A 16,004-nucleotide genomic window follows, 5' to 3' on the forward strand; every position below is an offset into this window, starting at 1 on the left:
TGTATGGCTTTTTACCTGTATCAATGCTCGTGTGTGCTTTTATAGAATTACGCTCATTATTCACCATTTGGTGCAGAACTGTGTTCCGCTTCAACTCACTCTCTGGTAATATAAGCTATTTTATAGAGTGCATCTATTATCTGTAATCTGATAAAGATTTAGCAGCAGTGTATGGTTGCTCTGCTCCAGCCTCCTTTGTGTGCAGTAAAGCTGAGACTCAGACAAGTGAGTCATGTTGGAAGTGACAGCAGATATTTATCACTGCCACTGTTTATGTGGCGCAGCCTGCATGAACAGTTTTTCTTTTTTTTCTGCACTGTCAATCTGAAGGTCTAAGCAGGAGAGTTAAGCGCTAATAAGACAGCTTCAGTGTTCATCTCGCACGACCCCCCCCCCTTCTCTTTTCCTCTGTCAGATGAAGGAAGTGATCTGAGTGCGTCCCGGAGAGCCTACCCAGGGATCACTGGGTGGAAATAAAGCCGATTGCTTAAATGAGTTAAGAACAACCACAACAGAGTGCTTGGCTAGATGTGTTGCAGTGGTAAATTTTTACCCCATCAATGTTTAAATGTGTGAAAATTGAAAAGCACTTGCAGGTTTTGCATCATGTCAACAGAGTGGAAGCAATTTGTGTTGCTGCTGTATGCTGGCAAGCACCCACTTTTTGAAATTAGGACTTGCTCCCATATCAGCATGCCTTTATTTCAACAGAAAACATGATGAATAATTAAATAATAAATAGCGGAAGCAAGCCATCAGTGCCTCAACTTGATTTCATTTTTCCTGAAGTGAAAGAGGAGCAAAATATCTTCCAGTATTCAGTTTGTACAATTTGTTCTTTTTGAAGCTTCACTAACCTGTTTCTTTCCAGCTACATTTTCCCCATCTGTGGCTGAATTTGGTAAGCAAAATTGATTAAATCTTTTGGTGTTTACCTGATTTTACCACCTGACAGCCTTCATGCCAAGAGTGCCCTCATAATGTTCTGCATTCAGTGAGCTGCTGTCGACCATGTGAGAATCTTGAACACGTTAATGAAAGGCTGAAAAACATTTACTGCAGAATGAACTGCGGAGAAAATTACTGACCCTGGAGGGAATGAATTCCTATTTGCTTTTGGTCTCAGCTTGTGATCATGATATACCAACATCCCTGCAGCTATGTTGTGATTGCTGAGGTCGTCCACTAATGGTTCGCAGTTTACTTTCACTGCACTTTCAGAATGACTTGTATCACCTTTAGAACTTCGACACTCATGTTTTAAGGAGGCGTCCTGAAAGCACAAATCCCCCGTGCACTGCAATGTCTCCGCGGCCTTCATCAATTATGTCCTTGAGGCTCAATCTACCAGCATATTTCCACCCTCAAATGAATGGAAATCTCTATTATTTAGCTGCTGATATGGCTCCTGACAGCCCTTTAAGTCTGACAGGATGGGATCGTTCTTGATTCTTTCCTGCACTCTAGACCGGCTCCGGCGTAAAAAGGGGCCGACTCTGGCCACACTGGTCATTTTATCTGTTCTGCTCGTTTCCTGCTAGTTGCATTAGCTTGCCCACTGGGGTTTCTTTTGGCACATTAAAACAGATTTGGGTTAATAATTGATGCTGCGATTTATGGACTCGAGTGCCCGAGGTTCAATTGTAAGCCTCCACTTAAAAAGAAAGCATGCCTTTCATTCCTGCCCTTGCCTCAGAGCCCTGTGATTGATAGCATCAGTTTGATGGTGTGCAATTTATTGTTTAGGAGTCTTTTGAAGAAACTAACCAGAAGTATCATTTTTCAAACAACAATCGTGCTGATGTGACTATGTTTCGGAGTTTCAGATTTCTCGTTCACACTTCAACTCAAGACAATGAGAAAAAAATATTGATCTATGCACCATGAGCAGTAAATCTATTTGCTGAGCTCCTGGCTCTTCTTTGATGAAGAAATGTTGGCTGAAATTAATTGTCAATATCAGCACCAGTTCTGACATGGTGTGAAAAGGTCTGTAGGATGTTGATCAATAATATTGCTTAGGTGATCAAAGAAGGTGTGACGTATGTGTCAGCACTAGGCCTAGTCTTTATCACAGTTCTGCAAAGAGGCTATTGAGAATTACATATCCCATAATGTCCGCCTTTGATAGCCTTTCCTTACCTACACAGATGTAGGACTTAGAGCATTTTTCATCTGAGTGTCATTCAACTCAATGTCTTTCACTGAAGGCCTTTTTGAGAGGAAATAACTCGCTGCACTCTGAACTCATTCTTGGATAAAAGTGCAAACTATAAAGGCACCTGGACGTTCAGTTGTGGCTCAAAGGATTGGAAATTTCAGCCTTTCAGCCCATCACTTTCGTCCAGATAGAAATATACCTATTACTATTTGATGTATTGTCATGAAATGTCAAACAGATATTCACGGTTCCCAGGCAATGTATCGTATTGACTTTAATGAACTCCTGACTTTTCTTACAGCTGATTAGGTTTACCTCGTGAGGCAGATGGATTCAACCAATCAGCGTCTTGTTAGGAACTTGTACCTAGAGACGGCAACTACAGGTGAGGTTAAGGTGTGACGACCAGCAACAGAACCGACTGTTCATTTGGAAACAAACGGCTCCTTAAGAAGTTAGCATAGATGCTGCTATAGCATCAGAGTATATTTCATTGAAAGTAGAGCAAAGAACAGCACTGATGGCTTTTCTCGATTGAAAAGATGTTTTAGATTTACCCACAACGGGTCAGCAAGAATACAATTTACCAACTGATCTGATTGGTTGAAGTTAGCCTGTGATTGATGGCAATAGAAGGATGATTTCTCCAATCACCTGTTTAGCGTTCTTTGAAAGTGCCTGCCCTTTTTCAAACGGTTCCTAGCCAGATGGTTCCGTGTAACAAACCATCTGGCAGATCAGGTTAGCATGTGGTTGACATTTGTGGTTTTAAGTGAACATCTTAGCAACTATTGGATGGATTGCCATGAGATTTAGTAAACACATTCATCTGCAAGCTCAAATTCGATTTGCTTTTGTCCTGGTTTGTGACGGCCAATCACAACCATTTATCTAATATGGGGTGGGTTTCATACATTGACTTTACATACAACCTGTAGTTTGATACAGCTTTCGATGAGCCACTGAGCTTTATTACACCTTAGCAGGCCAACAAAATCTGTTTCTGAACAAATTTGAGGCGAGAAATAAGCAACCCAGTTGCCGAATCTTCACTCATCTTGGACCTGAAAGGCCTAATTTAAAAGTTTTTGATGTGAAGGTAAGGGCACTACTGCACTGCCAGGGTTTCGGTTTAGGGCCCTGACACACCATTGCAGACAGTCAGCTGTCAGCCAATGTTGGGGCTGTTGGTGAGGGTCTGTGGCCTTAGTTGTTGCAGTGTGTCATGCACCGTTGGCGCCAGTCTTCCCTTGTCAGCAGCTTTTCACCTGATTGAGCTTGTAGAATCTGCGGTGGAGCCTGTTTGTAAGAGAAAACACTCTGATTGCCTGTTTAACATTAGTCAATCCGTGCCTGAGAAGAGAAACGGAAAAAGAAAGGGAAAGCCCCACAAGACTGATGCTGTAGTATCCATGATTTCACACATTTTGTGCGGTTTCTCCTTATTTTTCGCCTCTTTGCAACCTTTTATCAGACATGTTCTTGATTAAAAGTGGCTTATTTAGCAAAAGTGGTGTCAGAGAAATGCTGCTTTATCATAACGGTTTGTATATCTTTAGTCCCAAGTCTTGAGGTCGCCCTTTTTGAATGACATATACAGACTCAGACTTGGCGGAATGAAGAAGTATTTCCTCTTATTTAATTTCACTCGTCTATAGTCTTTGCGGTGCATTCAAGTGCAGCCCCGTTGGCCGAGACACAGCCATGCAACAGTCAGCCTTCATTGTCCCTAGCTCTTTGACGTGGATTTGGCTTGTCTACTCCCTTAACATTTGTGCAGAATATGTCCGTGGTTCCCATGGACAGAAGCCTACCTGCTTGTACAGTAGTTGTATTGTTGAATTGATGGCATTATAAGAATACCAATACAAACAAAGGAGCAGACCACAATTCATGCTGCTCTTTGTATTAATGTTAGTAATAGCTAGCTATGTTCCCTAAACTACAATTCAAAATATCAAGTTGTTTATTACTTTGGTGTTATGACATAACTCATGAAAATCCCATCATCCTTAGCTGTACTTTGTGTTCAGGTAGCAAATATCACCTTGTGCTGATTCGCTAAACTCACATGGTAAACATGTAAACATTATCTGCTTAGCATCAGCATGTTAACGTTGTTGTTGTGAGTGTTTTTGCATCACTCTGTCATTCATGGATGTGGTCGGCACTTGTCAAGTGTGGAAAAAATTGGTTTTCTCAGTAGTGGCTGCATCTCGTCTAATCATATGCTTTTATGCAAATTAAGTTCACTGTGAAGGTCAGCCAACAATTATGTTCAGCAGCAATACTTCAGTAAAACATGCAGCCAGGTGAGCAGGCCCAGTTGTAGGATGTTCAACCTGTGACATACAGTGGACAGACTGAGCCCATTTGGGATGCATTTTAAGAGCACCTCGGCTCTGGATAGATGTTCTGCACATTATGCATGACAGCTTTTTTTCTTTTTGGTGACTCAGAATACAAAAAAAAAAACCTCTAACAATTTAGCAAAAAGAATCAGTTGTGATTGTCTGGCATTTCTAGCATTTCTCAGAGACTGTAATTCCTTTCCTTCTTCAAGGAAATTAATAAGGGGGAAGAGGATCCATTCCCTAACAGAGCAGAATACAAAACAGGAAGACGTGTTAAGAAATGCACCTGTTTTCAATCCCCTGAAAAGAGGGATTGCTACCATTTCGAGCTCCATTTTAATTTCCTGTTTATTTCGCTCTCTGAAGCTTTGGGAACTCCGAAAGGATTTAAATGCCCTTCAGTCCCCGTGTCTTTCTCCCATTGCCTTTGATTTATAGATTTGATTTTCAGCTTGAAAGCAAAGAGGGAGAAATTCCAAAAGGGGAAAAAAACACCATCATGACATGGAGGAGCTTAAAGCGAGCTGAAAGGTGGAGGAAATAGGAAGGATATAAAACGCCCATTGCCAGCGCCACGGATGAAATATGAGGAATTGTCGGAAGCCATGTAACAAAACGTGATATGTAGCAAATGAACTGGGCTTTATTCAATCCCTGTGCAGCCATAAGAAGTCCCATTCTGCTCCGTCTGTATTGTGCTGTGCCCCTGTGTCGACAGGACTCACTTTCACTCGACACTGTCGGGCACCCATTAAATGCTACCATACACAATCATTCCTCCCTCCAAACTCTGTACACACAGTGTGCTCTCTGTTTCTCTCCTGCACTTTGAGCAGTGATTTTTCAGCAGGAGATGTCACTTAGGGAAAGGCACACTGATTTGACCGTGACTGCCCTCATCTCAGTAGTGCATCCAAAACAAGAGATGACTATTGTCACCCCGTAGGTATGAATATATGCATTTCCTCACCTAGACTCACCCTCTGTATGTGAGAGATCAGCTGGGAAGGCTTAAAAAGGCACCCAGTGTGCTGACAGTGAGGCAGCCCCGGGGAAAAGGCGGCTTTTGTGACCCATAGTTCCAGCCACAGTGCTCCTATGGGACACTGGGCCACTGGGAGACCAAGGGAGACAGACCATAGCTGAGAGACAGCAGGGATACTGGGGGACCATGGAGGCACTGAGCTCATGGAACAGATAAACCCAGGGGATTACTGTCAGACTGCACGCTGCTCCGGCTTGCACATGGTCAAAATGGGGAGCGGTTTAACTTGAACCTCTTTTAATTGAGTACGGCCTTCAGCTAAAAGAGGTGATGCACGGTGTAGGAGGCAGCAACCATAAGTGTCGATCCAAGTGGATGGCTTTTAAACGTAAAGGTAGTGATTTATCGTTCCACCTTATGTGATAGCTATGTGCGGTAATTTGTACTGGAGTTAATTTCCACCTAATGAGCGAGGGAGATTAATTCATGTGCATGATGAATTGTGCAGCGGGCAAGCAGTCAGGCTAAGCAAATTCTTGTTTAAAATGTGTGTGTGTGCGCGCATGAGTGTGCATGTACCTTTGTGATGCTTTTCAAACTGTGGTAAAGACTGCAGGGGCACTTATCCGAAAAAGTAGGCCTGCCCTCCACCGCAGTCCTCGCTAGCGGCTCAATATGGTAATGAGCTGTGTAAGATGAAGAAAATATGTTATTTGCAACACAAACAGCACTGCAGTTAATTCAAACAGCATAGGCATAATCCACTCACACAGTTTCGGCAGCAACAACATTTTCTTCTCAAGTGTAAAGTTCACGGGTAAAAAACTGGAGAATGAGCTCATTTGTTCTGCGATAACACAGTGAGCAAGTTTGAAGGCTTGTGCAATGCAAAATACGTCAGACGCTAAGTCACTGTGGTGGTATGTGACCAGCTGCCAGAGAATAAATTGAAATGGATAACAAACTGGACGACTCGCCTGCCAAAGTGAAAGGGATGATGAGTTTGTGATGTCCATCTGCAGTATGCACAGTGTCTCCGCGTCCTCATTAACATGAAGATTGTCCTAATCTGCCCAAACTAGTCGATTCAAAGGTTAACTCCACCAATTTTACACTTTTAAGTGTGTTTACAGGTCACTGAATTCGAAGAGAGACCCGAGTGCCAAATGTCAGCACGCTTGAAAGGTTAATTCACTAATTTTACACATCAAAGTGCGTTGACAGGTCTTTGGGATTACGACTGCATGTGTGAAAAAGTAGCATTAAAGCCTTTTGGCGCTTTAGAGGAAGCAGCATGTAATCCAAGAAATTGCCTCCAGTGAAGTCACTCAGTGGCATTGTGGGAAATGCAGGTGCCAGTTCAAGGAGGAAGAAGGAGTGAAATTAAAAAGGCGATATCTCTGCTTCTGCTATATTGATTTTGATAATGTGTTTTTAAACTTTCCATAATGAGCAGCAGTGTTATAAGTGTACAATGCCAAACTAGTTGACTGTTTGCAATGCAATGGCGGCCAGTAGCTCCTTCAAACGTGGCAAGATTTTTGTTTATTTAACTTATATTACTTTGGCTTTATTGCTGAAACACGTATTGCCTATGGCAGCAATAAATTAATCAGCCTTGGAGAGAAGAAAGTGTGGGTTTTGGATGAAGAGCAGCAGACTTTGAGACGATCGCTGCCCACGGCATCTTTCAACCATCATCCGACCTGACCAGCTGGACCGCCCCAGGGAGTCGGGGTAAAAGAGTCGGGGTAAAAGTCATGCTAATCCAGCTTGGATGTAAGGCTGCTCCTGGCTAATGTCTGGTCACAGGAAAATGAAATGCATAAAATTGACAGGCTGGCCAAACAACTGGAAATCAAAGACTGCTGTGCGCACATCTTTACAGAGACCTGTCTCCACCAACACATCCCTGCTTGTTGCTCACAAGCACTCAAAGTTGATGGACAGTGTTAACCTGATGTCAAACTTTTAATGTGAAAATGCCGACCAAATTTTCATCACCGACTTCTTGCTGCTGTTTACATTCACCCAGACGAATATAAATTTTTGAACCTTGAAAAAAAATGCAATTTAGCCATTGAGTGACATCACTGAAGGCAGTTTATCAGAATACACACAGCTTCTTCTGGAGCCACAAAAGGTTTATTCTAATTTTTTCACATGTACAGTAGTACTCCCCAAGACATGGAGACACACTTTAATGTGTAACATTACGATTACCATTTAAACATCCTGAAATTTGGCACTCAGGCCCCTCTCTGAACTCAGTGCATCTCTCTTTTGTGTTGCATCATGACTGCAGAGCTGCAACATATTTTGAACCGCAGTATGTGCTTTACAAAATGTCTACATTGCAGCACGATGTTGACCATGGAGACAAAACTCTATTCAAAACGAGGACAAGCTAGTGTTGTATAAAAACAGTAATAACAGATCAGAACAGTTCAGCTGCACATATTGTGTTGAGAAAATGTCCTGATGTTTATCACAGTGCAGGTTTATATCTTTCTCAAGAATTCTGTCTCTGAACTGTGGTTTCTTACTAAAAACAATGCTTTAAAGCACAAAATGATAATTAACTATAATGTTAGTAATTAGGATTATTAAGTTGTTAGTTTTGTGTCACTCATCAGCTGATTCAGAGTTAATCAGGAGCTATTCATTAAGAAAGCTGCCAGTATGTTGATTCACAGATATCAAGGAACTAATCATTCAGTTTAATAAAGCACACGCTGAGTGTAATTTCTGCCACTAGGGGGCTCTCTCAATCAAAACAATGAAAACAAAAGATGTAATTTGATGACGTAAAGTAGCTGGGGATCATGGGTGCCTTCATTGGTGAACAACCATTGTAGATGAAAATCTATTTGACGTGACTCAGACAGAAATGTTCACAGGCGAGGTAACGTGTCAAACTTTTATTCACGCTACGTTTAGTCATGTTCGCAAACTTCCTTCCTCTCTCTGATGTATCATCTGGTGTTTCCTGTGTTTCCCCAGAAAGTTATCAAGCTCCAAAACTTTAGGACATTACTGCACCCAGTAAAAAGTTATCATAACTTCCTGTACAATCCACAACTTGTAGTCCTTACACACAGTTTTTGTCAAGATTAAACAACAACATTAAGTGAAGTGATAATCAGTGAGCTTTACAGGTGCTGGTAGGTGGATTTGGTGAAATTTTGACTGACAGGCTAGCTGCTTCCCCTTGTTTCCGGTCTTTACACTAAGCTAAGCTCAGCTATTCCTTTAGCAGAATATCTTGCCGTCTGCTAAATTATCATAATCTTATATCGTCGTTGATTCAGAGTTATTTAGAAACTTGACTTATTTTTAATCAGCATTAAGGCTTTGTCCCCATGTGTGCAGATATTTTGCAAAACTATATTTTCCTCTTCATTTTGCTCTCTCGCTCACACATAAACAGCATTTTAGGCCAGTGAAAAGGAGATTTTTATAAAGTGCAGATTTCTAAAACTTTGTTTCTGTGTTTTTGTGTGGATGTGTCAAATGGGGCGTTTGGGAAACAGTGAGGTCATCACCTCAATTCGCAGCAACTGCCCATTACTGTTTTGGATTATGAGCATGAACCTGAAAAAACAACCACGGTCTATCGCTTTGTTTAAATTTGGTTAGTGCCACTGTAAGTTCTTCGTTAGCAATGTTAAGTCTAAATAGAGTTTTCTACAGTTTGGGGATTATTTTATTTTAATAGAGTAACCTCACTACTCCTGCTCTGTTCTTCTCCGGTGTTTGTGTGAACAGAGATATTTTCTTTAACAAATGTCGTGAGGACAGAGCAAAAATATCCATTTAGAAAATATCTGTGATTTGTTCCTCACTCGTGATGACTACTATTGTTTCCTCTAAAAAATGTTACCAACAAAACAATGATTTTTAATGAAAATGAATTATTTATTGGAGCTTATTCACAGCTTTTATATTGATGTCTTTCTTCTTTTGGCTGATAAACAGTTATGAAAGGTAGCATGGTCATCGGTACCTGTCTCATCTTCCCTACGTAGGCATTACCTCGCGTCACCCCTCCACCCACTAACACAAACACACACACACACACGGTGAGGCATTGTTATGAGTCATTCACAAAAGACTGTGGATAAAATCTCCTCCATCACAATGCACCATGAAGACACACTTGTGATAAAATAATTCACAGAGGTCCAGAGCTGCTCAGAAGGTTGGCTAATTAGCTGACACAAGGCGAGAGGCATTTGCTATCACAGTCAAATTTGTGGCGAAAGTCCTTCTGGCTAACTAACACAGCTGCGCCCGCTTATCACGTAAGTCCAGTGGACCATGAGGTTAGCCATCAAAACAAAGGCCCAGTCACCCACTAATAGGGCCTCTGGAAGGCTCCAGGACTGGGTGGGTGTGAGGTCAGCACCTTTGGGCCCGTTACTGCCACATAAAATATCTCCTATCTTTATGGCTACCAAGCAGGCTCCCAATAAGGAGCAGGCACTGTCACGTCTGTAAGGAAGAAAAGCAGCAGCAGCCATGGGTTAATATTCCTTTTTCTTGCTTTAACTTTTTTTTCCCTCTCATAGGCCACATCTCTGTATAACCATCTGAGCAGACTCATTGTCATATAACCCGTGAGTTTCAAAGATAGCCCGGGGAGAAAAACCTCTTGTTAGAAAGCTGCCCGCTGCTGTTATGTATTCCAGTGGTCACTTGGGCATTATCTGTCTATCTTTCACATTTCAGAGTGTGAATGGCGCTCACAGCAGCATCTTTACAGAGACGTAATTAGAAGGGAGCAGGTATGACAGATGGATTACAATCATAATTGAGAGCATGGAGAGTCTATCGTCCTAGCTGCACTGCACCTGCTTTGTCTTTGGCATAAACAGCAAAGAGGTAAGAATTTGTCTTCTCGTACAGCGCGCCTGTGGAATGACAAAACAGGCTATTTTTTTCTCCTCACAGGCGCCGATTGTGCTCACAGTGACGATGAAGGGCCCGATTTTATTATTCCAAAGCAGATGGTTGAAATCAGGCATGGGGGCCCAGCAGCTCGGTGACCTTCATGTTGCTAATCTAACATTGCCCCTACATTGATCTAACATTAACACCTCGCTCCTCACCGAGTATGCATGACTCCAAACAGACTGGTGGCCCGCGTGCCTTCGAACAAATCACCTCGACATGCAATTACCTCCAGCGCCGGAGTTATTTCTTTCCTGTGGATACAACGGCCCCTTCATTTGAGTCTGGGAATTAAACAGGTTTCCAGGTTAATTAATTTGACAGACAGACCCCATTGTGCCTAGTGTCAGCCCAAGAGGAAACCTCATTGCCTCTTGTCCTGAAGGGTGACTTTTTATTGTTTTCTGATTCGTCGTTCCTGAAAGGAGCGCTCAGCGCCAGTCGTGTAATTGACTTAAAGAAGAGTGCATCGAGCAGACGTGTTATTGAATGCTTGAAACAAAAGCTCCGGTCTCTCATAGGAGCCCATGATTTATCTTGTGGGATGCATTGAAATGTAGCGCGCCCCTGGCATATGGTAACCACGGCTGTATTCATTTGTTCGGTCAGCTATATATTGAACATCCACCTCTTCCGGGATACATTCTCACTCCTACTCGCTTGTTGCTTTTGCACTTCAACCAATGATCAAACCGAAATGGAATTTACTCGAGTGTGTTTGTGTGCGTTGGTGCACGCATGACTGTGTGTCCGTGTGAAAGCGAGGAAGGAGAAAGAGAGAAGATCCAAACCGAAGTGTAATCTCAGTCTAAATCACACAGAACTCCCCGGGGGGAAAGCCCCTCTTCCTGGGGTTAGTCAGTGAATTAAATCACGGTGAGGGCCCCATTTTTCAAAAGTAACCTTTCCGTTGACAGTGTAAGTGGGAGTCAGGCTCTCGCTGTAGAGTCCGGGCCGTGGAATTAGTGTCTTACGTGGCGACACCAGTCTCTCAGGGTGTCATTTGCAGGGGCTGTTGCTGCATTTTTCCAGGCCTGCCTGCCTGTCTCAGTGCGCTCACAGCGGAGGAGGCCATCTGCCTCCCTCCCCTCTCGCATCCCTCATTTCTCTCCTCAGCAGTCTCTCCCCAGCAGTTCCCACACAGTTTCCTTCAATGTATTTTTGGTGCATCTCATGAATTTTGGCCCCAGTGTACGGTTTGTGCACCCAAAACCACATTAACATGCTTGGACTGGGACATGATTTGCCTGTTGAGGGATATTCATGCAATCAGTGCGACTAATAGAGATAAATACACTACATGGCAGGATTAGCCTTGAATTAATCTCTATTCAACTTAATTAATTAGAAATTTGTCCATCCAAGCCTGTAATGTCAATAGGACATGTTTCAATTAGAGCTACATCGCCTTTTCTAATCTTTTAATTGAACAGAAACCAATGGAACGAACATGTTCATAAAATGGGATTCTATGCCTCATAATCACTCTCACGATGGAGCAACTCTCAGAGGCTGTTTATTACTCAAAGATCAAGCAACTTAACCGATTTATCCCATAATCCACTGCCTGCTTCCTGTTTGACCGGTTCCCAGAGTGACGCTGTAATTTTTCGACAGCGGCAGCCCTGTGGATGCTATTGTTGGCTGCGCGGTGGCAGGTTTTAAAAGTGGTCAGTTTCTAAGGTTACTTGAAAACGAAGGCTCATGCATGAATCACGTATCCACGCAGTGCTCGGTCGGCACCTTTGCTGATACAGAAGTCATTAATTGATGCTTTTTTTAATCACACACACACACACACACACACACACACACGAAATAACATTGTTTTAATTATTGCTACAAATTGCCAAGCCAGTCCCTGGCTAATGCATGCCCACAAAAGCAAATTATCATAATCTGCTTGTTTGTAAATGCACCATCTGTGCAATTAAATAGTTTGGTGATGATAGTGTTTTGTTAGGAAGATGTGAGGGATCCTTGGTCCTGAAGGTGTGGTTAATTCTCACTGGTCTGTGTGCCAGGACGGTGTGTTTGTGTGTGTCTGTGCGTGCATGTGGGGTGAGGGGGTGGGGGTGCACAGGATGAATCAGGAGTGTCTTCAGAAGAAGGGTTGCCTGGGAGACCAGCCTGGACCCCTCCAAACGTGTGCCGTCCTCCCTCCTCCTCCTCCTCCTCTTCCTCCTCCGTTTTAAAGGTGCATCAGTAATGAATCCAAAACTATTTCAGGAAAAGGCACTTCTGAGTCGGCGGGTGAAGCCCTCCATACCCGCACAAAGCCACAGATCTCGTGTTTCATGCCAGCCAGCGTCAACATCAAACGAGGAGAGACACTTTTTTGTGTGTGTTGTTGTTGTTGTTGTGCGTGTTTGTGTGTGGATGAAGGAGGGAGGGGAAGCACGCAGAGAGAAAGAGATTATGAACGCTGAGACGCTCGCTGAGAGGCACTCAGAGGAACAATTGTCGTACTATTAAAGTCTGTAAGTGCATTTGCTCGTCTTGTTTACCTTCTCGATATCTCTTGATGTCTGGAGACGCTGAACGCCAACTTCCTGAAAACCTTACCCTGAAGTGATGCCTCCCTCCCTCTCCCTCTCTCTCTCTCTCTCTCTCTCTCTCTGAATGACGTCTCGCTCGGAAAAAGGGGGCTGAAAACTCGGCGCACACAGTGAATCCCTCGCTGTGACTCATTCATTTTGTATAAATGCGACCGGTTGCGGAGACGGAGAAAGAGCCGGGGCTTTAATTAGCTGGATTTCTTCTCAGTCCTCCGCATTTCAAGCTCGCTCGTTGTCTTTTCTCTCTTTCTTTATTTGTTTCTCTCTCTCTCTCTCTCTCTCTCTCTCTCTCTCTCTCTCTCTCTCTCTCTCTCTCTTTTGTGTGTGTGTGGAGACTGTGGAGATGATGTGCACCCCTGGGACACAGACAAGCACAGCCGGCCGAGCCATCACTGCGCTCCCGTGGAGTTGGTTTGAGCAAGAAGAAGAATGTCACCCACTTCTGCCGGTCCTAACATCTGAGTATTGATTTCACTAGGTGATTCCTCGCTAAAAAAAAAATCAGTGTATGTTCATTGATTCGCCGTTTGACGTGAAGATATGTCAGTTCCCGGCAGCGGATTCACTGTTTTTTTCGCTCCGCGCGTTGGATTCGGCGTAAATGGACAAAATTAGGCCACTTCATCCTCGCGGTGGATGTTGATCTTCTCTCGCAGATATTTTTCCTGACTTATGGATGTAGCCTCCCGCTTCCAGGGGGAGCTGAATTACCGCCATTCAACAAGCTGCACCGCTTCACTCCTGGCAGCAGAGCGATGGGCGCAGTTCGCCTGAGCCATCTACCGCGTCTCGCTTCTCCACCCCAGCTTGTTGAATCTCCTCCCTGGTGACAATAATGGGCTCGTTTTAACAAAACAAAAAGAAAAAAACTTCTCCACCTCTCTGGCTCTATATTCGGCGGATTGCAGACCCCCCCCCATCCTTCGCCCTAAAAGTTGATCATGGCTCGTCCCGGTCCGAGCGTGAGGCTGAGCTCTCTGTGGAGGCTGGTTTGGCTCATGAGGACTGTGGTGGATTTGGCGCTGCCTCAGGAGACTTACGCGCCCCATTCAATACGGACTGAGGGGCACCTGACCCTCGGTGGACTCTTCCCGGTGCACGCCAGAGGGGCCGACGGCACGGCGTGCGGGGACCTGAAAAAGGAGAACGGCATCCAGCGGCTCGAGGCCATGATGTACGCTTTGGATCAGATCAACCAGGACGAGCAACTCTTACCCAACATCACCCTAGGCGCCCGGGTGCTGGACACTTGTTCGAGGGATACCTACGCGCTGGAGCAGTCTTTAACTTTCGTCCAAGCCCTGATCACGAAGGACACCTCCGACGTGAGGTGCACGAATGGGGAGCCACCGGTGTTTGTCAAGCCTGAAAAAGTGGTGGGAGTCATCGGCGCCTCGGCGAGTTCAGTATCGATTATGGTTGCCAACATCCTACGCCTCTTTCAGGCAAGTCTTTGAGCGTGTGCGATAGTTTTGTGCCTTCAGAATAGTGTGGTTTTTTCCCCACAGTGGGTGCAAAGCTTGTGGTAAAAATCCTCCACACGATGGGAGCAGATGAGTAGTAAGCAACAAATGCACCATATCCCATAGAGACAAATGTAAATTAACAAAAGAAATCTGCTGTTTTTCACCTGATGTCAGGGTTTATATGTGTGTGCCTGGCTGCATTTTCAATTGAATGTGGGGTGATTGATATATAGACTTTAAAATCTTTTTTTTAAAAAAATAACAAAAGCTAGGTGGAGAGAGTTTCCCCTCCACTACACTGTGCGGATGAGACAGCTGAGCGTGCTGTTGCATGTCCCCGGTGGTGCTGAAAGAACAGCTCCCGTCTGTTCCAGTCTCACTCCGGAGTCTGGATGAGTGGGCACTGACAGCCTGACACAATCACACCCAAACTCAACAACCCCCTCCTGAGAATAACAGGCCCCGCTTCATGTGATTGCACATGATTATATGAGCCTCTTACACGGAGAGACTGCAGGCGTTTTTTTGTTTTTTTTTATGAATTGTTTTGAACCTGAAAGCCTGGATTTATGGTTGAGTTGGCTCGCTCTTATCTGCGGGGGTGTGTGGGTGCATGTGTGTGGAGGGGTGGCTTTCAGAAATGAGCTTGCTCCAAACTCTTTGCACCCTAATTGAGCTCGATGGCTGCAAGTAGATTAAATGAATCTGCGCGGCCAAATTTCAGAATGAGTTAGCCCGGGTTTATGAGGGGAACACGTCTCCATTCCTGTTGGCTGAGAGTCAACTGATAGTGTTGACCCTCTGCTGGTGCTGCAGTGGAATGAGAAACGCAGCATGGGCACCAATACAGCGGATTAATTATTTAAAACACATCTCCATAGCAAAATATCTAATTACTTGGAATACCAAGTGGATGCTTTTGCAAATGTGCAGACTTCCACACAGTTCCCCCCCCCTTCCCCTGAGAGTACAGCAGTGTTAAAGCCATGGAGGCTCATCAGAGCTGCAGTGTTGCCGCTCCTGCTGCTGCTAATGATATGTGGTTGCAGATTGTAAGTCACAGTCTCATCATGTTGGGTTGTCTTTCAGTTCAATTAGTCAAACCGTGGCCCTTTAACTGCGCCAAAGTGCTTAACGTGCTTTTAGTCCCCACCATCCTTCCTTTTGTTTTCACACACACACACACACACACACACACACTTACACACTTACACTCTTGTTTTCATACAGCAAGTCATCCTCTGGGATTCTGTTTCACCATTAGCTGGACAATTAGACGGATGTTCCCCACCACAACCTTCAGCCTGGCTTTGGTTCCTATTCACTTTTTGCAGGCTGAGTTAACCAATTAAATTTTTATCATTGCAAGTTGGCAAAACCCCCGAAGTTATACTTTGAAGCATCCTCAATACACTTGTTATTTGTTGCAGAATGCGAAGGTTGTGAGACTTCCTTTGTCTTTGTTTCCTTGCGCCAGCTGTGTAACATTAATATGTACGCATTTGTGAAATTTAGAGGGTTTAAGGG

General features: G+C 44.0%; 1 protein-coding gene across 4 annotated transcripts in view; it reads left to right on the plus strand.

Annotated features, from left to right (window-relative positions):
* The window catches only part of LOC311265623 (metabotropic glutamate receptor 7-like), a 114,194-nt gene that overhangs the window by 29,904 nt on the left and 68,286 nt on the right, over positions 1-16,004 (plus strand). Inside the window, exon 1 of one of the 4 annotated variants that reach the window (XM_084367485.1) lies at positions 13,097-14,456. The exons of the other annotated variants lie outside the window; for them this stretch is intronic. Coding sequence (XP_084223611.1) covers positions 13,953-14,456 — 504 coding nt within the window. The 5' untranslated portion in view covers positions 13,097-13,952. Of the gene's footprint in view, positions 1-13,096; positions 14,457-16,004 lie in introns of those variants that run through there. 4 annotated transcript variants of the gene reach the window in all.

Source organism: Pagrus pagrus (assembly GCF_965226575.1).
Source record: "Pagrus pagrus genome assembly, chromosome: 11".
In the NCBI taxonomy this organism is placed as follows: domain Eukaryota; kingdom Metazoa; phylum Chordata; class Actinopteri; order Spariformes; family Sparidae; genus Pagrus; species Pagrus pagrus.